Source organism: Lutjanus erythropterus, chromosome 3 (assembly GCF_056507025.1).
Source record: "Lutjanus erythropterus isolate fLutEry1 chromosome 3, fLutEry1.hap2, whole genome shotgun sequence".
NCBI lineage: Eukaryota > Metazoa > Chordata > Actinopteri > Lutjaniformes > Lutjanidae > Lutjanus > Lutjanus erythropterus.
This window is the reverse complement of record NC_139319.1, coordinates 40740314-40767061: the sequence shown is the minus strand read 5'-3', so window position 1 is coordinate 40767061 and position 26748 is coordinate 40740314. Positions and strand designations below refer to the sequence as shown.

The window sequence follows — 26748 nt, the reverse complement described above, 5'->3', positions numbered from 1 at the left end:
AAAATGGCATCAGGACACTGAATTTATGTATTTTACTGTATTAATGTACTATATACTAATATACAGTATTATATTAAACTTGAATTAAGAAAAAGGATTAAATATACATAAAATGTTGCTTATGAAATTAATCAATAAACAACCTGCATTAGATGATGCCGGTACTGTTGTCAGCACATACTGTACTACACACAGTACACTATACTTAATGTCTGGATGTGGTAAACATAATGCTTCAGCTACTGAACAAATACAACACTTACAAACTTCAACAATTCACATTTTTATTTGAGGGAATCTGAACCTGAACCATCAAAAATAAACATATATACACACTGAAATCACTGTACACTTACAGAATAACACTCATCATACATTTGTTCAACTTTAGAGAACAAACAGGTTCTGCTGTCACATATTTTTATTCCCAAAAATAAGTCTCAGTGAGCAGAGCTCCATCCTGCATCAGTCTGTATAAAATAAAGGTAGTTTCATAGTGAACCACACTTCTGGTTCAGAATTATGTACAGCACCGTCCAACGAGGACAGGAGAGGTGAAGTCACAAAAATCTTTAAAATCAAGAGTTTTTCAAGGAACATTTTGACATTTTGGAAAAATGTTTGTTTGTAGTGTTGCAAATGAGAAGACCGATTTCAATTTCAACATGTATATAGTATGTAGTATGCGGCCTAGCTCAGCAAAAAGACTAGTGGCAAAGGGAAACTGCTGGCCTTGCTCAAAGAGGTCTTCATTTACAAGTTGAATCAGAATACAAGGAGATTTTCTGAGCTCTGGAGTCGTTCCCTTTGAGGGCCAAAGGACCACCACAGCTGCCAGTCTGGTCACTTTAATGGTTCCAACAGCTGCCTGCAGGTTTGGAACAAGATACACACAGGTTGAGCATATAAAATAAACGTGAGAGTATTTATTCTCCTGTCTTCCAGCTGTAACAGTGTGTGTGTGTCAGTCTATGCGTTGGATGAGCTTCTCCTCCATCATACAGTAGAGGGCGACGTGGGACAGGTCAGAGATGAAGGCGTCACAGGCCCGTCTGCTGATGCTCTTACAGCCTCTGAGGTCCAGCAGAGTCAGAGAGGAGAGACGCTTCAGGTAGGACAGACAACCATCGGTCAGCTCACTGCAGCCTGCAGAGACAGACAGAGAGACATCAGGACCTGCTCTCATACAAAATGAAACTGTACTGTTGTCTTCTCAAAGTGCTCTCTGCACGCTGGTGTCTGTTAAAAGATTGTTTAAAATTGCTGAATAACACTTAAAAGTGAGGCTAAATTTTTGGTAAAATAAAAATTGCTATGGCCAGACCCCAAAGGGGTCCCTTGACCTCAGACCTCGGGATATCTGAATGAAAATGTGTTCTATGGGTTCTCCAATGGTCTTGAAACTCACTCACCTCACTGTAGAAAATGACCTACAGTGACCTCTAAGAGAATCACAGCCTCATGAAGCTTCACAACTAACTGTTAAGTAGAAACCTGGGGCATTTGGAGAATGGATGGATTTCCCATGGCCTTTTCAGTAAGGGTTTGACATTTTTTATATTTATCTCCACGTCACAAGTTTTTGACTCCAAATCATAGCATGAATTCAAGGTCTTAATGTGGTATTTTGAAGGGACCATTTTATCAATTCTCTAGTGGTCAAAAATGGTTAAATTTACGTCTATTCTGTATAATAAATGGTATAAATCCAAAAACTGCTGCAAAGACAAATGAGTCATGGTACAACATTACAATTCTGGTATATGATGGCACCTAAAGAAAACAATATTTACAGAATTATGACTGAAAAAAGTTGACAGTGCTGAGCTGTATCTCACATTAATTGTCAGGATCCAGCTTTTAGATGAGTGTATGTGGCATGTACTGTTGACCTGCCTTCTCCTACTAAGATTGTGTTTCTCCCCGTTAGTGGCAGCACTGTGTAACAACTTCTAAACCGACAGAGTGGTGAAACAGCATCATAAAGAATAACAGACAGGAAGTTAAAGCTCCTGAGAAGAAGTACAAACTGTGTGTTAACATTTAACAATGAAGCCGCTTTATTTGAGGTCATGTGATCCATCAGTGGGAGCGTGACTGAGCTCAAACACCCACCCGCCAGTGTGAGTTCAGTGAGGTTGTTGCGGGTGTGAGTCCCTGCTGCAGCCAACAGGGCGATGGACGAGTCTGTTACGTCTTTGCAGTGAGCCACGTCCAACCTCTCCAGCTGGGGCATGTGGCGCTGCAGCAGCCTCAAAGTGGACTCGCTGATGTCTAGACCAGACAGACGCAGCGTCACCATGTTCCTCAGTCTGCTGCGAGATGACTCTGCACCTGGAGGGACACACAGAGATGGAAGACATGGTCACTTCAGCTGGAGAGGTCAACATGGAGACCTCAGGCTTCATTCTGGTGAACCCAGCGGTACGGCAAACACCACGCCCAGAACATCAGAGCCTGGCACACTGGTGAGGTGCACTCTGATCCATGGTAATATTAGAAAGGACAGATGGGTCATTTATTATAGGTTGGTATGGTAGAGGCTGTGACGATCAAGGCCAATAACATTCTCTACTTCCATCCCTTTAAACAGAGTTCTCCCCTCATCACGTCGTGACAGTTTGTGAGTCCTGTGGAGAGTTTTCCTCAGAGGAAACTTGTTGTTCAAGAGCCTTGTGTCATCATATTCTTTGTTGGTAATCGTGTGTGACTTGATTTGTCATCAAAATGATCCATACGATAACCACCTGTAGTCCAAAACCAACACACTAGCTAGCTAAATGGTGCTAACGTTAGAGCTCAGTCCTCTTTGGAGTCTCACAGGGGTAATTTCTTGGCCCACTACTTTTTAAATCTATGCATGATCCCACTGAGTAATATTATTAAGAATCATAACATATCATTCATAACCAGATGACATACAACTCTGTATTGCTCTTTCTTCCAATGACCTTAGCTCAACTGACAACATGATAAAACATAATTACAGGTATATTATTGGATGGCAACAGCAGGGAGGATAAAATATCAGGAAAATACCAGCTCGTTGCCACAAAAATCCAGCCCAAGTTACACATTCACTGAGCTCTGAGTCCACTCATTTGTGCTGCTGCTGACCTGGCGGGCTGATGATCTCTTTGATCTGTGCATCTTTCACGCCCTCACACCAGCGCAGGTCCAGCAGACGCAGGTAGGGCAGAGTGGGAGAGACCAGTGCTGACAGACAGGACCAGGACAGACCAGTCACCCTCAGCTCCCTCAGACCTGAAGACACACAGTAAGACAGAGACAGGTGGTGTCATGAGACATGTGGGGACAGGTGTGTGTGCGCATGCGTGCGTGCGTGTGTGCGTGTGTGTACCTGGCAGCCTGGTGAGCAGACAATTGAGTTGTCTCTTGGCCAGAGGGGTCCAAGACAGATCCAAAGAGGTGGGCTGGCGTTTGACAATGCCTGCCAGGGCCTGGTTAGAGAGCGGGCTGCAGCGACTCACGTCCACGTGGCTCCACAGACGCTTGTCACAGCTCCTGCATCAGATGGCGAGACGTGATTATTTTATTCTTGTTCTCCAGCTTACGACACGCTGTGTGTTGAGGAGTGTTGTGTTTGTAGAATAAATGTGTGACGTACCACTTATACCAGGCCTTACAGACAGTCATGCAGGCCAGCAGCTCAGCTCTGTTCAGGTATCTGAAGACAGACACCCAGACCTCCTTCTCCCCTCCTTTCTCATTGCCTACGTCCTTAAAGGACGGCAGAGACAGCAGGGACGGAGGAGACAGGGTGGAGGGTGCAGACGGAGGGGCAGCTTCCTCTTCCTCTGAAGAAGATGCAGAGCGATCTCTGGTGCCATGGTTACCTCGCAGACGTGGCCTACAAGATCAAAAATATACAACAGTGTAAATTATCAGCATTCTATTAAAAACAGTGTAACAGGAGTAATGAAGCTGTTTGCTACCAGACGTTCTGTGCAGAATCCTATGAAGAAAATACTTCCTGCTCAGATCACAGTTTACATAAGACTATATGGCTGTTCAAGAATTCCTGCCATATAGAAAATGTTACATGTTCATGTAACCACTGACCACATAAGTAGAAGTTTAATTAATTCCATCAATGCATTTTGTCTCATCGTTGTTCTTCTGATAAGAATAAATAAATAAATAAGTAGATGACTCGTTAACTCAGCCTAAATGCATTTATCTCTCTTTACTAAGTTCTAACACCATCATAACATCATAACATCAAGATAATATAGGTTGGTGTGGAAATGGCAGTTAAAGAAAAAGCTCTGGAGTGTTTATGCACAAATGAAGTCTTCCCACAATTTATTGATAAGGCTTATTGTGACTTGGGTTGCAATGGTTTGTATTTTTTTAAAAAGTGGGTCCCAAGGAAAAAAGTTTGGGAAACACTGCTCAATCAATCCTTATCATCATTACTCCCCTTTTAATAATAGTAATAACAACCATCATGCATTTTTCTTGTGGTTTTTTTTTTTAATATATGCAATATCTTCTTATCTGATATGTTTTTGTCATGTCCAATGTTTGCTTTTACTTTAAAGCACATTGTGTTCAAGATTACTGTATGAAATGTGCGATGTAAATTAAGCTTCATGAATAGTTTCACTATACTGAGAATACTTTGAAGTAGTCAGTCCACAGCTCAGTGTCTGTTTGCTGCGACAGCGAGTCTGCAGTAATCTACTCGAAAGAGACGCTCACTGAAAAAACTGCACCCAGATAATATAACCCTCCTCTCTGCTGCTGTGGCTGGGCTGTTTGTTGCTGCTTTAGTCTCAATCAAAGTAAATTCACAACTTGCAACAGGTTCAATTTAAATAACAACATAGTGTATCATGAGCAGTAGCGGTACAAGTACCAGGGCTTCAACTAATGATTATTTTCATTGTTGATAAATCTGACAATTGCTTTTCTCAATTAATTGATTAGTTCTTCAGCATAAAAATGTCAGAAAATGGTGATAAAAAGCCCAAGATGACGTCCTCTAATGTCTTGTTTCGTCCACAATCCAAAGATATTGAGTTTACAGATGAGTAAAGAAACCAAAACATAATCACATTTAAGAAGCTGGAATCAGAGAATTTTAACCCTTTTTTCTTCCCCTTTTTAGTTCTAAGCCAAACATGATCGTGTGTAGCTCTACCTGCCGGGTCCTCTTGGTGTTATGCTGTCTGCTGTGGCATCGCTCTTGAGTCGTGAAGGTTTGGACAGAGCCGTCTTCCTCTGGATGAAGCCCTGCTGACCACCAGCACCCCCTGCAGCTGTCCTCGGACCCATGGCTGCTTCTAGCTTTGGAACTATGGAGCCTGAGCAGCAACAACATGTCATTCTCACGTCACAGGTCACTTACGGAACATGAATAAACACTGGACATGTTTTTAAAACACTGGAACTGTTGGGATGTCAAACTTACCAGATTGTCTCTTGGCCTTGTGGGGGCGCTGTAGAGTAACAGTCAGATAGGAACCACTGAGCAGGTCATCATTCAGATCAGACACCAGGAGCACCGGGGGTTCTGGGTCTGAATCCCAGCGCCCTTCCTCCTCCAGCTCCTCCTCCTCCTCTTCATCTTCCAGTGTGTCCATCTCCTCCTCTTCCGGGTCAAACTCCTGCCCCTCACTGTCCTCATCTTCATCCTCATCATCATCAGTCCTGCGCCTCCTCCTTCGTCGACGATGGTGCCGCTCTTTGCCTCCGTCTTCGCTGTCCTCTTCTTCCTCTTCCTCCTCCTCTTCATCATCGTCGTCGTCCTCGTCATCATCCGACTCCTCGGAATCGTCTCCTCTCCGCTGCATCCTGGAGCCTCCTCGCAGCCTCACCCCTCGCCCCCTCCGTCCAGACTCCCTCATGCCCATCCCTCGCTTTAGCTTAAGGACAGAGGAGGAACCGGGAGTCATGAGACCACCTCGGTTTCCTCTGTGGGCGGAGCCTCCTCTCAACAGGCCTCTCCTGTTGGCACCAAAGCCCCGCCGAGAAGAGTGGGCCCCCCCTCGGGCATGGAGCATCTTTCTTCTCTGAGACGCTGGGGACAAGGACAGATGGGACAGACAAATGTCAGAATGAAGCGATCACAATCACAATTAAAGATATGAGTTCTTATTCTGTTTCTTTGTGATTAGTAAGTAACAAAACAGCTGTGAGTTGTAACCATGTAATTTGGGGTCTTACATATTATTAAGTATCTAAAAAGTATCAAATTAGTTTTAATCCAAATTAGAAATGTAGTCATTGAAGTTATTGGGATTGAATTGGGTGTAGTTATGGTTAGACATTATTGCAAAAAGAAACTCTTCTGCACTTGCAAAAAAAGGATTTTAGTAACAATGTTTCAGTGCAATGATCTTTCAGGTCAATTTTACATTTAAACAGTCTATCTATATATCTATCTAATCTATCTGGACCAATCCAATTGCACTATAAGCTGACATTATTCATAGAAAAATCAGAAAACTATCTAGAGCATATACACTGATCAGGCATAATATCAAGACCACTGACAGGTGAAGTGAATAACACTGATTATCTCTTCATGGCACCTGTTAGTGGGTGGGATATATCAGGCAGCAAGTCAACATTTTGTCCTCAAAGTTGATGTGTTAGAAGCAGGAAAAATGGGCAAGCATAAGGATTTGAGTGAGTTTGACAAGGGCCAAACTCTGATGGCTAGATGACTGGATCAGAGCATCTCCAAAACTGCAGCTCTTATGGGGTGTTCCTGGTCTGCAGTGGTCAGTATCTATCAAAAGTGATCCAAGGAAGAAACAGTGGTGAACCGGCGACAGGGTCATGGTCGGCCAAGGCTCACTGATGCATGTGGAGAGTGAAGGCTGGTCTGTGTGGTCTGATCCAACAGACGAGCTACTGTTGCTCAGATTGTTGAAGAAGTTAATGCTGGTTCTGACAGAAAGGTGTCAGAATACACAGTGCATCACAGTTTGTTGCGTAGGAGGCTGCACAGCTGCAGACCAGTCAGGGTGTCCATGCTGACTCCTGTGCACTACTGAAAGCACCAACAATGGATACATGAACATCAGAACTGGACCATGGAGCAATGGAAGAAGGTGGCCTGGTCTGATGAATCACGTTTTCTTTTACATCACATGGTTGGCCGTGTGTGTGAGCATCGCTTACCTGGGGAACACATGGCACCAGGATGCACTATGGGAAGAAGGCAAGCCAGTGGAGGCAGTGTGATGCTTTGGACAATGTTCTGCTGGGAAACCTTGGGTCCTGCCATCCATGTGGATGTTACTTTGACACGTACCACCTACCTAAGCATTGTTGCAGACCATGTACACCCTTTCATGGAAACAGTATTCCCTGATGACTGTGGCCTCTTTCAGCAGGATAATGTGCTGTGCCATAAAACAAAAATGGTTCAACAATGGTTTGAGGAGCACAACGAGTTTGAGATGTTGACTTGGCCTCCAAATTCCCCAGATCTCAATCCAATTGAGCATCTGTGAGATGTGCTGGACAAACAAGTCTGATCCATGGAGGCCCCACATCACAACTTACAGGACTCAAAGAATCTGCTGCTAACATCTTGGTGCCAAACGTGGATTATTCAAACTATTTATACAGACTCCCACTGTCTGATTGTCATTGCAGTAAAACGTTGTTAATAAAATGATGTTGTGTGAACTAGGTTTTCTAATAGTTATGAATTTTATTTTTAATTTACTTTTTGCTTTGATATCATATTTGCACCTTTAGTATTTCAAGCTAAATTTCCAGAGGCTTTAAAACAGACAAACCTTCATCGTCGTCATCGCTGGCAGAGTCATCTCCATCGCGGCTGTGTCTCTGTCGTCTGTAAATCTTTGCCATCCGAGCATCCAGAAGGGAGGAAGCTTTCCGCTTCTGGATATGCAGAGAAAGAAGGAAAAGAGGGCATGAATGGAGGGAAGGATAGAGTTAGGAGAAAAACAGACACAAAAAGAAAGTTGTTTGAGATCCATTAAAAGCCTATTTAGAAGTAAACTCTAAAAGTACAGAACCCACGAAACCACTCACCACTGGAAGGCCGTCACCTTTGTCTCCTTTAGCCTACAGGAGGAAGAGGAGAAATATGAGAAGCCACATAAGAAACCGACCTCAAGTCAGATACTCTTCTGACACTTTTGGCTTTTTGAAGGATCAACACTGTTGTGGTAAAATACTTTTGGTTCAGTGGTTCCCAAACTTTTCCTGGCATGCCCACCTTCAGAAGATGAAAAAAAAAGCTCAGGACCTCAAACCACATTTTTTTTAAACCAAACAATGGTCATGGAGGTAACTAATAAAAAAAATGATCTAAGTTGAATTTAACTGAAATAAAGGTCAGCATGATGGCATCAGCAAACTCTTGTTTAAATTAAAATTCATTCAACTTAGTTTCACTTTCAGCCCTCAGAATACATCGTCATGCTACAGAGTATTAGGGCCATGCGTAAGGAATAAAACCTGAGGAGGAAATAGTTTTTTAATCCTCCTTTATTTGATTTATTACTTCAAAATGTCAAGAATAAAGTTGAAAATTTGAAAATAAAGTCAAAATGCTGAGGGTAAAGTTGAAATACCATTTTGTCTTTATAACGTCTTAAGATTACAACTTGATTTAAAAAAAAAATCTTTCTCCTCTGATATTTTTTTCTTATACATGGCATCAATACTGAAAGGTTGACTTTACTCTCAAAATAAACCAAAATTCTTTCTCCTCTAATTATTCCCATATTTATCCCTAATACGCTTCCATATCACATTCTTACCAAACCAAAAAACCCCAACAGAATTCAAAGAGCGAAACTAATGACCTAACTTTTACTATTTTACTATTTAAGTGTTCTTAATTCCAATCATAGTGTCATTCCAAGGTCCAGTACTTATCTACATATGATTAAGGGCAGAATCTGAAAGTCATCATCATTACTTCTCATACATTGAGTACTTTATACTTTCATATGAAGTCATTTTGACTTCATATGAAATAAGATGGACCCTGAAACAACCAGCTTTTAAGTGAGGAGCAGTTAAGAAAAGTCATGCAGTTTGAAAAGACAGCAGAGCAGAAATGGCAAAATGAAGAGAATATTTCCAGAATTTCTCCCATTAGTATTTCAACATGTTGCTTGTGTATGAAACAAAACTAGGAATGATGCATCTTAAACATGTGACACAAACAATAGTGATGAGGTCAGTGTTAGATTTTTGAGACTGATTGCTTAGGAACATGGCTGTAGTCAGAGAAAAGCATCTAATATCTAGATTTTACTATTTAGGACTGACTCTGGCTCAACAGGACCAGAAACCCTTCTACCCCTTTACACCATTTTTGCGTTGTGAACCGCAGGCCAACAGAATGATTAGATCTTAGAGGAGGATCACAGTCAGGTTGACAAACCTGTCCCTGCTATCAAATAACACAAAATTCAGTTAAAATTGGGATGGAAACACTGCTACTGACTATCTGAATGACTTTAAGTAAATCAGCAAAAGAAAATGAGAATGAATGCTTGTTTCCATCCACAACAATACGGTGATTAGGGAGTAGGCTCTTATAGATAAGCCGAGAGTAGCACCAAATCTCCAGTCAGAAAACCATCATATCATTGCAGAAAAGGATCATTAAAGATCATTAAATGAGGGCCAGTAGAATCTCAAATGGTGAAAAACAATGTGGAAAACAGGATGGAAATTTCTGTTAGTGTCGTGTATTAATGTGAGGAAGGTTCCATCACATCTGTGTGGAGTGATCATGGATGTGTAACAGAGCCACAGGAGTGATGAGGAGACTGAGTGGAAACAGCTGATCAGTCATGAGAATTAAGTGTTTGCTATGTCACAGTGTATTAAAAACAAGTGTTTTCATCTCCCATTAAGCTCATCTTCTCCTTTTATAAAAGGCAGAAAACCAACACAAGCAAGTATAAAGAGGTTTTGTTGAATTTTTCCCATTTTCCACCTTTTCTAATGCAATACTTCAAAATACGTGGAAAACACAGCTAGTCGATGCAGTGATAGAAAAAAAAAAAACGGTGAACAGAAAAACAAAGAGTGTCACAAAAGCAGTTTATCCAGGGATTCAAGTTGAAAGTTGAGTGAAGAGGGCAATAAAAAAAACATCAGCATCTCTAAAATCATTTTTGACACTGAAGAAGGGAGTTGTGTCAAGCAGTGCACTGATAAATACTGATAATGTATTTCTTCTAAAAAAGGTATCAACATGCACTTATTTAAAGCAAACAAATTGACTGTGGACACAGCATAGATGCTTTCTGCATATTTCGACAGTCACAAAGTTGCTTCTTTCATTTTTCTTTTCAGCAGTTCAATCACTTCAAGCTCTGAGTGTGACACACACCTGGACAGAGCTCAACAATAAGGCTTCCCAGGACAAGTAAATCTGGCAACTCACTTACCTGATGGCAAGTGTTGAAAAAAATGGCACAAAAGGCTGTTTTCAGCCTCTAAAATATGAAGATTTTCCAATTTTCGTCAATTATCATCACATTAAACTGAATATGTTTGGATTTTTGACAAAATGAGACATCACCCTGAACCTGGGATGGACATTTTTCACTACTTTCTGACAATTAATAGACACTGCAGCCCTAGATTAAACATGACAATTAAATTAATCTTAATCTTAATCTTTGTTGTTAGATTTCTGACCCTGGGCAAGTGAAAAAAAATGTTGAACCCTGCTGGAGAAAAGGGTAGCTCTGTCAAACAGCAGCTTATTGTCTTCACTTGTTAAACCAGGCTACACAAAGACCATTAAAATGAACCATGAGAAAATCATTAGAAAGTATGGAGAAGGGAAAACTGGACAGAAACCAATGGAAGCTGACTGCAGCTCCAAACTTAAACAGCTAAGAGTCTGAGAGAAGAGGCACTACTCTTGTATAAACTGTGTAAAACGCTTCAATAGGAACTTATTCTCTGTCACCAACAGGATTATTTGAACAGTAGAATTTACATCAAGAGTTGTGTCTGTTCTCTTGAAAAAGATGGAAAGGAAAAAAGGGGGGTGGGGTGCACGCGACAGACGGGTGGATGTACGCAGAACAGGCGGCACCTCTCACCAGTCTCGAGCTGATTGGCTGAGAAGGCAGAGGAGCCGCCACCAAGAGAAGTGACGCTGAGGAGGAGGAAGAGCAGCAAGGAAGAGGAGGAGGAGGAGGAGGGAAGAAACCACAGCGGACCACCTCCCCATCCTGCTGGGAGCCCACAGGACCCCCTATGGTAGCAGAGGGCCCGGGGCCCAGCCTGAGGACCAGGGGGCCGTGGGGTCGGATGTGCTGTTGGTGGCCGGCAGCCAACGATTCGTCGCTGCCTGATGACTGACGGAATTAAATTAAATTCAAAGGAAACAGAAAAAAAGCAACGAAAAAACAAAAACAAAAAATAAATAAACAATGAAAAACGAACAGACAGGAGACACACAATACCCATTAGCTTTGACACTGCAACCAAGTGCATGTGAACGCCGGGTTAGTTAAAGAGTTAAAGAGAGCGCAAGTGTTTGCAATGAGACTCAGAAGTGTGAGTGCAGCAGTGTATTCAATATAAGTACATACAAGAAATAGTGAGACTGTGCGTTTATCAATAAGACATTGTGTACCTCTGGGTCAGTGATCCCTTGGACACACTTTGGACACTCCCAACAGCTGGGCAGGTCTTTATTGACCAGTCCTTCACCCTGAACCTGCAGAGACAGACACAGATATATTTATTAGAAAAGTGATGAATGAAACAGAAGAAGAGAGGAAATAAAAAGAGGAATTCTGATACCAGGTGTGATTGCACTCTAAATACAAGTAGCCAGGTATCAACAGTGTAATATGACCTTTAATACATTCCATATGTGCTACAGCATATAGAATTAATACAGAACAACACATGGTTGGTGTTTCTGGGAATAATACTGTGCCATTATTCTATAACCCTTTTCACAGAAGCACTGCAACTCTGCAGTTATCTAGAAACTAACCAGAGGAGCTGTATGTGTGAACACATGTCTGAACACGTCTGCTTTTTTTGACCCAGACTTAAAGTGATAGTTCACCCAAAAATGAAATTTCACTCAATATCTGTTCACCCCTGTGCTGATGTGAGGATGGGTGAAGATCTCCAGTTCACAAAACACTCCCTGGGGTGAGTAGATATTGAGTCGAATTTTGTTTTTGGGAGAACTATCACTTTAACCCTGCCAGATACCTTGTCCTAAGTGTATGTTAGCTGTATGTGTGAATGCAGCAGTGCAGCATTTCTTTGCCAATCGATATCAGCCTCCATGAGTCTAATATTTTTTGAGTTCATGTTTGTTCATCATCTGTGATGACAAAACATTAGAATATTGTCAGAACAACAGCAAACCACCAAGTGTTTCTCCTTTGGGCAACACGTATCTTTCCCCCCAGGATGGTAAAGGCATGTCATGTCCTACTCTGATTTTCCTTTACTATCCTGGGAAAAAAAATTATCACTGTCAAGTCAGCACACATTTATATCACTGCAAAAATAGTCATCATTACTGATGAGTTCTCCACCTCTTCACTCTGCAGGCACCACCCTCACCTAACCATATAAATTATTAACCTGTGTGAACATGTCTGAGGCTGACAAACTCCAAACTCCTGCTGCATGTGTGAAAGGACAAATACCGATGATGTCCCGCCCTGCATCTCAGGACATAGTTTGGAGTACATATGTGAAAACAGCTTATGAATGGGTCCCAGTTTTGTTTATTATATATATATATATATATATATATATATATATATATATATATATATATATATATATATATACATATATATATGCACATGGAGAGGATGCAGGCGATATGAAGACAATCACAATCTGATCTGCAGCCCTCCTGGAGCAGTTGGGGTTGATTGGGGTTACTTGGGGTTAGCCCCTCACCCACATTAATCCTGCTGGTCCAAGGACTGAATGACCTCTGAATCAAAAAACTTTACAAGTGTAGTTAGGAGCAAAATTATGGTCTTTTTTATTTTAGAAGGTTAGCTGCATTAATAAATTAATGCATTAATTTGAAAGCTTCTTGCAGAGACCTGTGTGAGACTAACAAGTGCTCTGCTGCGTTATTAATGTTCTATCTCCAGCAGCGAAGGAAAGACTCTCTGTGGCACCGTTAGCTCCGGGGAAAAGACATCACTGTTCAAGGCACACAGCAGGTGCAGGGTTTCTGAGGTGAAACAGAGCTGGGTTAGGTTGTTTAATGCTTGTTTGTGGCTCAGCTGGTCTTGTTTGTTACTGCTGATTGCTGCTCCACTCCATTAACATCCTATTATTAGTGTCTGGGTGATGGCATAAAATGTACTCACAGCATACTTCACATCCATTACACAAACATAATTTTTTTTAAACATTAATTCAAAACATGATTGCAACTGCTGCCTTTTGAGAGGATGAGCTACAAGATAAGTCTAGTGTGTGCATGCTGTAGACTGTCCAGGTGCTGCACAGCCCTCACGGCTGAGTTCCACCTTTTTCATTCCAACATCATCATCACATTATTAACTAACAGTTAGAAAATCAATTTGTGTGTGTGTGTGTGTGTGTGTGTGTGTGTGTGTGTGTGTGTGTGTGTGTGTGTGTGTGTGTGTGTGTATTACCGTGAGACAGGCAGGATGGACTATCTGCGCACAGTTGGAACATTCCATCAGAGTGAGGGAGGCATCTCCAGTTTCTTCTTGATTGGGCTCCTTGCAGATCTCACAAACTGCAGACAGAGGAAGACCCGGCTGGAGGGGACAAAGGGGGAGTTACTAAACAGACACATCCAACATATAGAAAACAGATAAATAAATAGAGTTCCTTACAGAGAGACACTGTCGTAGCACACAGGTCTGCTTGAGTTTCCCTGGGCCTCCAAACTTCTTCATGTCTCTGCAGAAGTTACAGTCTCCACACTCTGGTCTCATACAGGCTTCACAACGTTTACACCTGCAGAGAACAAAAAAAATTAACATTACATTTATTTAAAAATAGCAGCACATGGATGATCACTGAAGACAGCTGAATCCACCTGCACAATTATGTGAATTATTAAAGCTTAAAGCGGCACTGGCTCCAAACAGCTGGTATTCTCTGAGCTAAATTGAGGCAGACCTGATACTGAAACAAGTGAGAAGCAGCTACCTGACCCTACGCCGTCTCAGCACAGACATGGAGGAGGCTGGTTTCTGTGGTCGTGGGACGACAGGAGTGGTGGCCAGTTTCGGACGAGGAGGAGGTGGTGGAGGAGGAGGAGGCTGGTACCATGAGGGCTGGTGGAGAGGAGGGAAAGGTAACTAACAAATAATGGCTGAGGTAACAAGAGACGTAAAACGTCCATTTTTACAAACACTGAATCCAAATATGCAGTATACTAGATAGAATTGACTGCAAGCAGAAAAAGTGGCATGTTCACACTAATATTGGTTGTGAAATGATTTTGTCACATGGTATTTGCTGCTAATACAGTTTAGACTTTTCCTAGTGAGCACATTCTTTTTTTTTTTTAACTTTCCAAGGGAAACAAAATACCCAAATAAATAAATAATTTTATTATTTCTTCCTTCTGATAAAAAAAACCCCAAATTTCTTGGGTAAAGTACTGTTGCCTTGGATTGTAACTCTTACAACTGTAAGAGGCCAACAACAGGATTTTTTTTTTTTGGTTACAGTTTTCACATGCCATTTCATCACTAAATTCACCAGAATTTTTTGAGGGAACCTGTGTAAACTTTCTCAATAATGGCATTTTAAAAAAATGAACTGAAAGTGAATTGAAAATGTGCTCCAACTTTTTCAGAATTAAGAACGTCCACAAGCGAGCAGGTCACCAGCCAGCCATTACTGTTTCATGACAGTTTTTGACCTAATATATTGAAATTATACAAATACTGCCAAGGAGAAAGTGTTCACAATAGACTGTTTTTTTTACAGCAGCTATTCTAGCATCAAATAGTAGGTAAACACAGGTGTTATTAATCACGTTAATTAAAGCTGTGTACTTGAATAGAACAGAACCTTCATTAACGTCATGAGGAACACATGGGTTGCTAATGTCAAAATGGCTGCTGTGGCTGCACTAGTCAGCAAGTTGCATAAAAAGGCCCTCAGTTTGATTGAAGCACTTTCTTTAGTGTATAAGGTGAGGCTGCACTTGGCCGGGCAATACAGCTGAAAAACCTACCATGATGGTGAAGTTTCATATCGGCCAGTATCAATAATTATGGATCATGTAGGTTGTGACTGATAATAATATAGTATTGTCAACTTCAAAGGATGAAAATAGCTAAAGTGATAAAATAAGTTTGTTGTTGCTGGGCATTGCAGACAAAATCTAATATCACAATATTGTTTACCAATATTACAGGTATGACTACTGGTATTTTCATTAAATATTAACACTGTGATTGCATATTTTGTGCATTTTTTTTGATAGCTGAAAATGCTAACAATCGATTAATCATTAATAATTAATTAAATGTTTCTCTTTTCCACATTTTAAGTTTTAGTTTCCTTCTTCAACAAATGCCTCTGGCTAACAACATCAAGTTAAGCACAGTTACTACCATTTTTAGACTATTGATTAATACGTATTTAATTGGTTGAATTATTAATGGCCATTAATCAATTAATTAATCATCAACATCCCCAATTACTAATCATTAGTAATGTGGATAGAATGACAGCCTTAAAGAAAAAAAAATCACGATATCCAAAAAAATCTAGGACTATATCTAGTTTCAAATCACAACACAATATAGTATCGATATATCACCCATATCGTGCTTACCCTCTTTGGCCACTTGATGATGGGTTTTCCTGTGTAGGACAGTTTGGGATTGTCATTGGCATGTTCCTTCAGTAGTGCCTGCAGGACAGCAGGGACAAGAACAGTGTGAGAGAGAGCAAGGGAAAGGACAAACACTGGTACGGGAGATCAATTATTAGAAGACTAAACACCCACACCAGTCATACCTTGATGTGTGTAATGAGTGCTGGGGCGTTGTGTATCCCTGCTGGGACACATTTCTTGTTGGACGGAAGGGCCTCCAGTTTACCCAGCAGGTTCCACATCCCCTCCAGCTCGAGAGGAGTGAGATGAACTTTAACTGCAGGCTTGTCAGACTGCTGCTCTGAAGGCCCTTCATCACTGTCATCACCCGCCTCCTCCTTCACCTGCTCGCTGGCTGCGTCTACGCCGGCTGGCTTCTTCAGGCCTGACAGAAGGAAGGAGTTACACATTCAATCTACACCCACTCTACACCAAAATCCAACCCATCATGAAAAAGTTCTCTCCAAACATCTAACCCCCAAGCTTGTGTTCTTACCAATGCCCAGAGAGTGTTTCTGAAACTCTGGTGTGAGATAGGAGGTCTTAGTCAGGCTGAAGACGTAGCGCTCCAACACGTACCAGCACATCTCATAATAGAAGGGGTAACGAAACTTGACTGGAACCTGCAGCGGAGGTGAAAAAGGAACTTAATCATTACAGATTCCAACACTTCCTGCCGTTTATAGCTTATACAAGAGTGTGTCTGCACCTACCCGCGTTCTATCTTCTATATTACAGATGTTAAGTTGCATTGGGATGTTGAAGCTGTGCAGGAAGTTTCCTCCAAACACCATGGAGTCCACAGGAGTGTAGACAGCATGAATCCAACCTGAGTATAACACACATATTAACGTTGTGTTTCTGTCACATCACTGAAATCCTACAGTGTCACTGCAGAGGAAGAGGGTGCAACAAGATGATGTAATTAAAAGAGCACCAGTTGAATCTCAAACAGTGAAAAACAATGTAGGAAACAGGATGACATTCAGATGTTTCTGTTAGTTTCATGTATTAAAGTGAGGAAGGTTCCATCAGATCTGTGTGGAGCCCCACTGAGTTGCTAAGTAGAGAGTATCACACTGTAAATTGCCTGGGGAAGGTAAAATGCCACATTGGGCTAGTAAATGTAGCAACTCCATAAAGACTTAAACACATCATTTTTTGTGTAGCTGATGATTGTAGTAGCTAAGGCTTCAACCATCTGGTTTCCTTCTCATCTCTGCTGAGAGTTGCACGTGTTATACTGGGAGGCACTTGTGAAAAAATGGTGGCAGATAAAGACAAAATTTACGAGCTGAAGCACAAGTGGACATTTCAATTCAATCAATTTTCAGCATCTCACTTCCATGACATGAATGCTTAGCCAAGTCAGGTAACTGTAAAACTGATTACCAAAGCATATATGTTTCAAATAAACATGCAGCCATTCACTGTGTACTCCAGTAAAGTTGCTCAAAAGAATGGGACTGACCTAAAATGGCTTGTAGATTATTTGATAACCACTTAAAAAAACATAAAACAATTTGTATGGGGGCAAGTAAAACGTGAAAGCCAAGTAGATCACTGACAGAGGTTGCCTGACAGAGAAAGTGAAAAAAACATTAACATTGAACCGTGATGGAGCAATGAGGAGACAGCTGATCAGTCATCAGAGTTGAGTGTTTGCTACATCAGAAGTCATTCTAAGAAAGTGTTTGCATCAACTCTTTTTTTCACAAGATGTAAAAACTAGTGTAAAATTCTCTGCGTAATTGAGAGAGTATTTTCAAACTTTGCTGTTTCCATCAACCTGTCAAACTAAAAAAGGGCTTTAATTCTCTCTCACACACTCACTAACTGTGTTTCCATCAATAAATTTTAAATGCACACCTGAGGGTATGATGAAGGTGCAGCCCTGCTTCAGTTCAATCCTCTGGCAGTCAGATGCTCGGTCTCCAAGGAAAACATCTCCCTGTTTCCCCGACAGAACCCAGTTCTCGTACAGCTCCAGGTTCTGAGGAGTTGGTGGGATCAGCCAGAACACCTGGAAATACACAACTGTGGATTAAACACACACTCTACACCAATGAACATTTTTTTAATGGAGCAGAACAGATATCTGTCTCAACTGTACATTTTAAATTATTGTAGGTTCTGCAACACAGAAGAACAGCATTAATGTGTTAAACCCCCTGTTGCCTCACCTTGCTTCCTCTCAGGATGTGGTACCACACTGACGTCCCTCCAAAGTCGATGTGAAAGTCTGTGTAGCAGCCCTCCACACTCATCAGACAGTATCTGCAGAGTCACACCAACACCACCAACATTTACATTCAAGTGTCAAGTCAAGTGCATGCATTTAATTATTTGAAGATGAATTACTGAATTAAATAATTTTCCAAACATGTTCTACAGATTTGACACAGAGGAAAGCAAACATGAGGGACTTACTTCTGTACTTTGGGGTACTGCATGTCATTGATGGAGTTGGTCGAGTCTCTCTGTCTCTCTTTCAGGTGACGAGGCCACATGTTGTCCACCCAGTCTATTAGATCTACCTACAAACACACACACCGAGAAATGACAGGAAGGAAGAAAGACAGGCAAAGCAAAGGTTAAAAAGAAGCAAACTTAATTTACTGTTCCCCTGAGGTAACAGACAATAAATGTATAATACACACCAAGACGAGTCCTTCAATAAGCGTGTGTGTACATACTGTGGTAGGTCTCTTGACCAGGTTCTCCAGCTTGGTGTGGCTGAACTCCAGGCTGATGACGTTATAGAGCTTCTCTCTCTGAGATGGAGGGGTCTCGTAGTAACGCGTCCACTGGGCCATGGACATCTCTGTCCCCTTCTGAGTGCTCACGTCCATCACATCTATCATACGTCTGCTACCTAACAGGATTTTTTTTTAACCATGGTTAGTCACAGCATGCCAAGAAAATCTGGTCAAAACAGCAGGTGATAGGACACAGGTCAATGTTTTAAATAAATTTGATGTAAGAACAATTTAATATATAAAATAATAATGGGTCAGTTTCCACTGCAAAATAAAACCATTTGTGGCACTGCTCCAGCCTCACATTTAAGCAGAACAAATATGTTAATTGAGTGATTTGTTGACAGTAAATTGAGCAAAGGGAATTTTTATTTATCCAGAAACATAGAAAAACAGCTGGGAATGTGAAGACATACTTTATCATCTTATTGTTAACTGAATACATACAGTTTGGGATACATTTTGCCTTTGTTCAAACAGCAGGCAAATTGGATTTGTTATTCAAATGTCTCTCAGACAGACATTCTGCATGTTTTTTTGCAAGTGATCAGATTAGATTTGTGCATCCAGAACTCATCAACCTATCTGCAACAACATTCATGTCAGTAACTATATACGCAGGTGACACAGCTTCCCACATGGAAGCGTGAGAAATGTAAATCCATCATCTCACCCTCCTAACAATCATGTTGTTGAGGCGCAGTGCAGAACTCCCCTGTCACCCCAGGGGAAGTATGCGATGCTCAGTCGCTCTGATGCACTTCTGTCAAAGTATACCAGCCTCCTCTATCACAACAGACAAGCTAAGAATCAGAGGGGGCTGGTATACAGCCAGGCTCTGACCTTCTGATGCACTCCCATCGCTCTGGATTTTAAGTTGTCATTGTGTGTTGCCTTGTGTGCAACACCAAAGCCAGACTACGACATATCTGTTGAACTCCGATCTGCATGTGTTTTTTGCTGTCCAGACTTTCTAAAAACAATCGAGACTAGGGATGTAACGATGCATCTTGAGACAGTTAAAAGTCAATACAAATGTGTGACGACTGAAATCAGTTGAGATGAAAAACAAATCATGATGCCATTTTTAAAGAGCAGAGCAAGTAAGACTGTGCAAGACCTGACAGGACATCTGCTGCCGGTACTAAACTTGAGACTTGTTGTAGCATTTAATTAATTAAAGGAAGAAAACTTACCAACAAACATCTTGACGTCATTGACACTGAAGTCAGGATCGGGCATCCTACAGAACAAGAAGTAACATATTAATTTTATGCTGTTTGGTTGATAAATCAAGTCATCTGAGGTTTCCCTCCCAATGGAGAAGACAGAACAAGCTAAAAAAAAAAACCTTCATTAAAAAAAGATTCAGTAACATAGATGTAATGTACATGAGAAGAAGAGAGGAGGAAGAGAAAACTGAAGAGGACACCTACTTGATTCCCAGTCCATCAGGCTTCTCAAAGATGATTGGGTCCCTCAGACCACCTCTCTGGATGAACTCATATGTAAAGTCTGAGAAATATGAAAAGCAAACAGCAAAATGTGACCATTTCATTTTTTGTTTTTCACTGCTGGCTGTTTCATTTTTGGTGGTCACGACAGACAATGACACAGATGATGGTACGTGGCACATTTCAAAATTCTGTCATGATGACCTGGCAAGAAGCAGCATTGTCAAACAGTCTAAATGTTTGTAAGCTTAGTCACAGTTTTATTAAAAAAATCTCCTCTCCAGCGTCAAAATTTGCATTTTACACCCACTTCATAACCTAAGAAGCAGGTGTCCACATACAAACCATGTAAATCTCACTGACTGTGCTTGCCTACCTTTTCCCTCCATGCGAAGGACCCGGTCGGAGCTGAATCTCTGACTGCTGACTTTCTCCTCCAGGTCAAACATCCTCCTTCCATCAATCTCCTCATCTGAGATGCCGTCATCATGGTAACGTCGCCGGGTACCGGCCCGCTAGGGAGGGGGAGGAAGAGGTGAGAATATAAGAAGCATGGTTAAGACAGGTGACAGACAACATACAAGTGGTTGAAGGATGAGATGATCAAACCAAGACCAGAACCCAGTGGGGTTGGGTGTCACTTTAACCCATTCCTACAGAGAGACAAAGTCATGCCCCTTCTGGTCTACCCAATGGGACCTAACTTTGGAAAAAATATGAATGACTGTCTATGGCAAGAGACAGATAATCTTTTGAACCATGCCTCAAATTACACATATGATCTCTGTCAATTTAAAACAGAATTTTACAAGACAGTCACAATTTGTGGCAGGTTTCTCGTAGTCAGGTTAGTTTTGTATGAAACTGCTCTGTGAACTACATCTCTCATCTCGTACAACAGCGACATCAATCTCGCTGCCCCTTGTAAAATTATCTTACCTGAAGTGTTTTATCAGTGACTCCTGGTACTTTTATTAGCCCTGAAGCAAAAGAACCAATAAGACCTGTTGTTATGTGACTACATCCCAGTACAAAAACACACATAATTTGTCTCTTGCCATAGACTGAAGTTCCAATTTTTTCCAAATTTAAGTCCTATGTTGGTCCATCGGAAGCAACGTGACTGCACTTCTCTATTCCCCAAAGAACAGATGTGTCTACAAACAACAATCCATGAAACGCAGAGATTTAAGGTGGATTTTTCACTGAACTGGACATTCTTTCTTACCAGGAATACATCTAAACATTTCGGCAGCATTCATGTCTAAATGTTCTCTCTATATTTATAACAACAACAACATGGGAAATCCCCATCAGCATGTGTTCCACTAGGACAAATGGTTACATACAGCCTCAGTGGAGACAAAACTGGAACACAAAAATGGATGCAAAGCACACAGTCCTACCAGGTACAGGTGCAACGACATAAATGATTTCTTTTACATGAGAAAATGTACTTCCCTTCAAACAGACAGAACAGAGAGAGAAGACTGCTTCAGTTGGGGTTCCCAGGTCATGGCAGGTGACACAGGGATAATCCCAGGCTGAGCCGCCAACCCCCCTTTAACCCACCATAATCTCTGCCACCTCTTTACTAGTGTTTGTATTCAACAACGCAATATGCTTATCTTAATACAGTATTTTCTCATTACACTGGTGTCATATGTTCCTTTGTGTGTTTCAGTGCCATCTTACCAATTAGTCTGGATTCATTTCAACTGTAACAATGATCCATAAAGATATCAAGTACAAATTACAAGCTATTAAGATTTAATGATGCCAAACACTGAAAGTGTGTTGGGCAACGAAAAACCGTTCACTGTACCCATGGAGTCGTGACCAGTCTGTCTTAGCATAGCCTCAAGTGACGCTGTGGTAATTAAATCTAAGTGCATAGATGGATACAACAAGATTACATTATATTATAGCTTTAATGTATTGTAATCCAACACAAAAGCCTATGCTAGCACTGTAAACGTCTATTAAATTAAAGACATTTAAACATATTTAAAACCACATTGACTATGAAAATAATCATTAGTTGCAGCCCTAAAATTCAGTCTAATAGTCAGTCGATAGTTTTCACATTTAATCTTAAAATATGAGAAAATGGTGAAAATTGTTGAACACTGTTTCCAAAAGCCTAAAATGACGTCCTCAAATGTCTTGTTTTACTCACAACCCAAAGACATTAAGTTTACTGTCAGAAACCAGAAAATATTCACATTTAAGTATCTAAAAGCTGAGAATTCTGACTTTTTTCTTTAAAATTACTCAAACCAAAACTCAAATCAATTATCGAAATAGTTAGATTAATTTAATAATCAATTAATCATTGCAGTTCTACTGAATTTAATTCCCATTTCACAGATATACTGTTCAATGTACCAGCACCATACCAGTTATTAACACATCCTGGACTCTGATCATCGTTTAATTAATTCATTCATGTTCTAATGCTTATCAATTTATTTGCTGTAGCTGTCAGTAGTGATCGTGTTAGCTACAGATCTGATAGTGCCAAACTATACCTGCTAACTGTATCTCATGCAGAAAGAAGCATGCATCTACTCATGGATGAGAGGATACACCTCAGCCAAGGAGGTCTCCATTAATGTTTACATTCCATACTGTCATGACCACGAGCCTCTCATCCAGGGGCGGAACTACCATATATGCAGGTAATGCAGTTGCATTAGGGCCCTCTAAACTCATTCAATAAAATCATTCACTAAACAAATAAGGGCCCTATTCTTCATGAGACAATATAATAGCGCATTACTGCAGCTGCCACTTGTCATCACACATTTCTTTAAGGGAGCATGGATAGTATTTATAGTACCTATCCAGTCAAGGCACTTAGTTTGTGTTATTGTACTGTTATTTATTGTGTGATGTTGCACCATGAGCTAATTTTACATATATGAGCTTATAGTTTATTGGCTCATTCATCTATGTCATGTTTCTAAATTAAGTTTAAATAAGGATTAATTGGTGATTTCATGTTCAAGAGTGTGCCCGCATGGAATTCTGGGTTACTGTAGTTAAGAAAATGCACAATACTGCCGCAAGAGAAAATCAACATAAAGTTAGCAAGTGAACTGTCAAGACAGCAAGTAAGAAACAAGCTATATATAAACAGAAAAGTTTGAGATGCCAGAATTGAAAGAAGCAGCAGTGAAAGAAAAAGCAGCTTCCAAAATAGTTTTCTTTCAGAAAGACAAGCAAGCACAGGTTGATGCTATGAAAGGCAAGTGGACAAATAATCAATCAACACACTTATGTTTTTGTTTATTTGCCAATGCCAACATGTAGACATGAAGACTGTTGCCAATGTGAAGATGCACTGTCACCTGTAAGTTTGCTGTATTTTCATCTGTGTTAAGGTGCACTGTCAAACTGTTTCACTGTCATTTTAACGCTGCATGCTTTCACCTCTTTCATTCACTGATATCACATCATATTATGTTTCATTGTGATGGGCAGGACCCGGTTTGATGATCTTGCATTACAGACCAGTGCTGACCGGTTATGCCACTGCTCTCATCCATGAGTAGATGCACGCTTCCTTCTGTGTGATGATGTGATTGGCATACAACAGAAACAAGGTAGTTCCTACATGAAACTGCTCACACATTCTGAGGATTATCTTGAGTAAACGGATCGTGATTTCTACAGAGACATTGCTGTTTAGTTTTTCAGGGTTTTTTTTTTTTCGCTGAATACCACAAACTGAGTGCCATCTAGTTCCATTATATTGGAGAGAGGGCAGACATCTCTATGGCTGATATCTCAAAATCTCTGAAACCCACACCAAAAACCATCTAGGGGGTAAATAGCACTACTTGTGGGAGGTAATAATATGAATTTGTGTTTTTGTGATGAACTGTCCCTTTAACCTATTCAATCGATGTTGTCTGTGAGAAAATAACGACCAAAAATGTGGCCAAATCACTTTAAACTTACCAGCCTTTTGCTGTACCGTGGCTTGGAATCGTCCATTATCGCTAGAAAACCGAGCTTTGTCCAACAAGCGCAGGTTATTTAACGATCAGAGAAGCAACTTCAGCTGAACTGCACCGCCACACATCTCCATTGGAGGGTGAACAGGCAGCTGGAAGGGGTGTGCTCACAAACGGTAACTTTACTTGTCAGGTAACTTCGCTTTAGTTACAATAAAAAAGTGAAAAAAACTTGTGAGTCTCTTATCAGATTAACTGAGATGACAATTAGCTATTTGTTGCTCTAAAACTCGTTAACGTTCCTTGTTTAACGGGTCCCTACACTCACTGACTTCACGGTGGGTTTGCTGCACAAACCTCTGCTGAATATGGAAGCTTTATGTGGAGCCTGACTAAGTTAAAGAGGCAAATAACTGTCATGTACTACACTGAATAGCAATAAAAAATGAAATCCTTTAAAATTATTTTCAAATCTAGCCTGTGTGAATACTCGAGCTTTGTTCCTTGCCTTAACATACCAAGTCGTGTCCAGCTAATGTTAGCTTTTCAGAAGGCGCCCTGCTCATACCGACACAAAACTCAACATGACTTGAACTCTTATTAAAATAAAAACTTTAAAATACTGCTAATGCGCTGCAAAATGGTTGTAAACGGTTGCTGTTGTTATTACTGGTATGGTATAAAGTTAATGCGGTCTCCGAACAGCCGCCATTTTCCATCCCATCACAAAACACCAATGCGCCACGCCCACAAAAGGACAGTGGACCAATCGCAGACATGCCGGCGGGGCAATCATTGGACTACAGCCTTGTCACTCAAATGACAGATTTGTAAACTGTGATTGGACAAACACACAGTCAGTCAAGAGAAGAGACCAATCACGAGGAAGTACAACGCACTAACCACCGTCCCATTACCCAATATAACTAGTCATCACTCATAGAGAACCTGAATTAGCTAGAAAATAATGCATTTAATGATACTCACCCCCATGTTTACACAGGCCCGTCTGTTCACAGACGCCTTCGATAATCCCACATACGTGACGTTTTCTATGTCCCGTGTTTTCACTCCCAGAGCCTCACATCGGAGGGACACGTTTTGTTGCCTTCACCTCAACGAGGAAGTGCTCTCAGATCCATAAATGGAAGTGTGCTGTGAGCAAACCGATGTCGATTGGCTGAAAAATGTTGCAAGGCTCCTGTGATTGGCGGCAGCGGCATGTCTGTCACACACGTACAGCTAGAATACGGCGAGCGAGAGGTACATGCCAAGCTGTGACGCGCATTGCGAATGAAACAAAATGTAAATAATCAATTAAAAGCAACATATATAACAGTTTGGTTTTATTTCCGTCAACGGGGGACAAAACTACAAAAGACATCATTTTTACAATAAAACAATTTCTCTTATAAATGGCTACAAAGTGACAGGCCTTAAATAATGAAAGCAGGACAGGAAGGACACACAAAACCTCACTACATGTTATCCAGGTATCACACAAGCTAATAATAATAAAGGTGAACAGAATGGCGAGTGCTGATTGGACCATGGTTGACCATTAGTCTTGCCTAATTTCCAACCTTCCCCCTTGAATCCACACTTGGTTTTTGTTTTATTTTTTTAAATCATTATTGCATTTACCTAATAAGGTTATTATGATTATTTGAAGTTTACATTCAGCCTTCTGGAAACCTGGCTGAGAAAACAGTGTGCTGCCACAACAGGTGACCCTGCATTCAAGTCAGTATATATATGCTGCTGACCCTGTCCACAGCAGTACATTGCTTAGCCTCCTACACTGGTACTCCTGTTGCTTCTCTGAACAGGGGGTGTGTTGACCACCATCTACTGTAGGTCATACACTGACTATGAATAAGTACCTCATACGAATACTTCACAAAAGCTGAACTATCCCTTTAGTCTTAGAAGAAAGCGAAAATTGCAATTGTTAAAATCCACATGTGGAATAAGAGTATGTTGACTCCACTAAGAGTAGGCTGCAGCGTGTGTGTCAGTGTCAGCTCACACGTGCAGTGTAGCTGGCTGCATTTCTGGATTTTGGGCAAAGAGGAAGGATGCAAATGTCAGAGACCAACCAGTCAAACCATGGCATAACACAAAGAACAACCTCTTTGAAAGTACAGCTGTAGTCCTTTAAAAAAAAAAGAATGGGGAAAACACACATACACACACATTAAAAATGTAAGCAATCTTCGCAATAAATACACAAAGAACAAAAGACCTAAAGCAGTAAAACACCCTCAAGGCAGTGTCAGTGAAATCAAATAAAGCAGGGCTGTGTTTATTTCCGTTTCTAATCTAACACCTTCAGAATCTACCTTAATTATCAGCTCATACAGCATCTACTGTCAGTCATCTTTGAATCGCTTCAACACCAAATCTCCAATGTGTGATTTTCTTTAAGGGAAGTGAAATGATTTGAATAAAGGCCCACTATGGAGTCACAGCAGGTGTTTATCCACAACATGATCTGAGTTCTATCATTCGATGTAGTCGATAGCGTAAGTATTGGCACAGGAGTATGATTTCCACATCAAAACACAAATAACAGACAAATGTACAAAAGAAGAACAGCTGTCTCAATACTTAGGATACTGACTTCATAGATGTGCATCATGGTGATGGGTAGTGTGGTAGCTATGGATACCTGTCTGAGGTCGCTTCTCTTTCACTTCATTCAAGTGTTA

General features: G+C 40.9%; 1 protein-coding gene across 4 annotated transcripts; it reads right to left on the bottom strand.

Annotated features, from left to right (window-relative positions):
- Positions 1-267: 267 nt before the first annotated feature.
- kdm2aa (lysine (K)-specific demethylase 2Aa) lies at positions 268-25165 on the bottom strand. 4 transcript variants are annotated; one of them, XM_084716191.1, is made up of 26 exons: positions 24042-24778; positions 20452-20590; positions 20058-20136; positions 19818-19864; positions 18559-18737; positions 18293-18399; positions 18046-18139; positions 17732-17885; positions 16576-16691; positions 16359-16485; positions 16006-16247; positions 15821-15898; positions 14176-14303; positions 13857-13980; positions 13650-13778; positions 11630-11713; positions 11091-11348; positions 8041-8073; positions 7782-7887; positions 5438-6046; positions 5168-5330; positions 3629-3871; positions 3362-3525; positions 3118-3264; positions 2116-2334; positions 268-1146 (listed from the first exon to the last, which is right to left on the bottom strand). In XM_084716191.1, exons 1-26 carry the CDS (start codon positions 24075-24077, stop codon positions 965-967), a joined length of 3987 nt encoding a protein of 1328 aa, XP_084572317.1. In that variant the 5' UTR covers positions 24078-24778; the 3' UTR covers positions 268-964. The 4 variants fall into 4 exon arrangements, with proteins under 4 accessions (XP_084572317.1, XP_084572315.1, XP_084572316.1 ...); XM_084716189.1 differs by lacking the exon at positions 11091-11348 and having other exon boundaries at positions 268-868; positions 1003-1146; XM_084716190.1 differs by lacking the exons at positions 11091-11348; positions 24042-24778 and adding an exon at positions 25025-25165.
- Between the last annotated feature and the right edge of the window lie 1583 nt (positions 25166-26748).

What these genes read in the sequence shown, in the direction of transcription:
- kdm2aa (XM_084716191.1), bottom strand. Translation starts at nt 24,077, where the DNA reads ATGGACGATTCCAAGCCACGGTACAGCAAAAGGCTG. An exon ending in CACGGTACAGCAAAAGGCTG is followed by an intron (nt 20,591 to 24,041) that starts GTAAGTTTAAAG and finishes CCCCCTCCCTAG; the next exon opens with CGGGCCGGTACCCGGCGACG. An exon ending in AGAGATCATCAGCCCGCCAG is followed by an intron (nt 2,335 to 3,117) that starts GTCAGCAGCAGC and finishes GTGTCCCTCCAG; the next exon opens with GTGCAGAGTCATCTCGCAGC.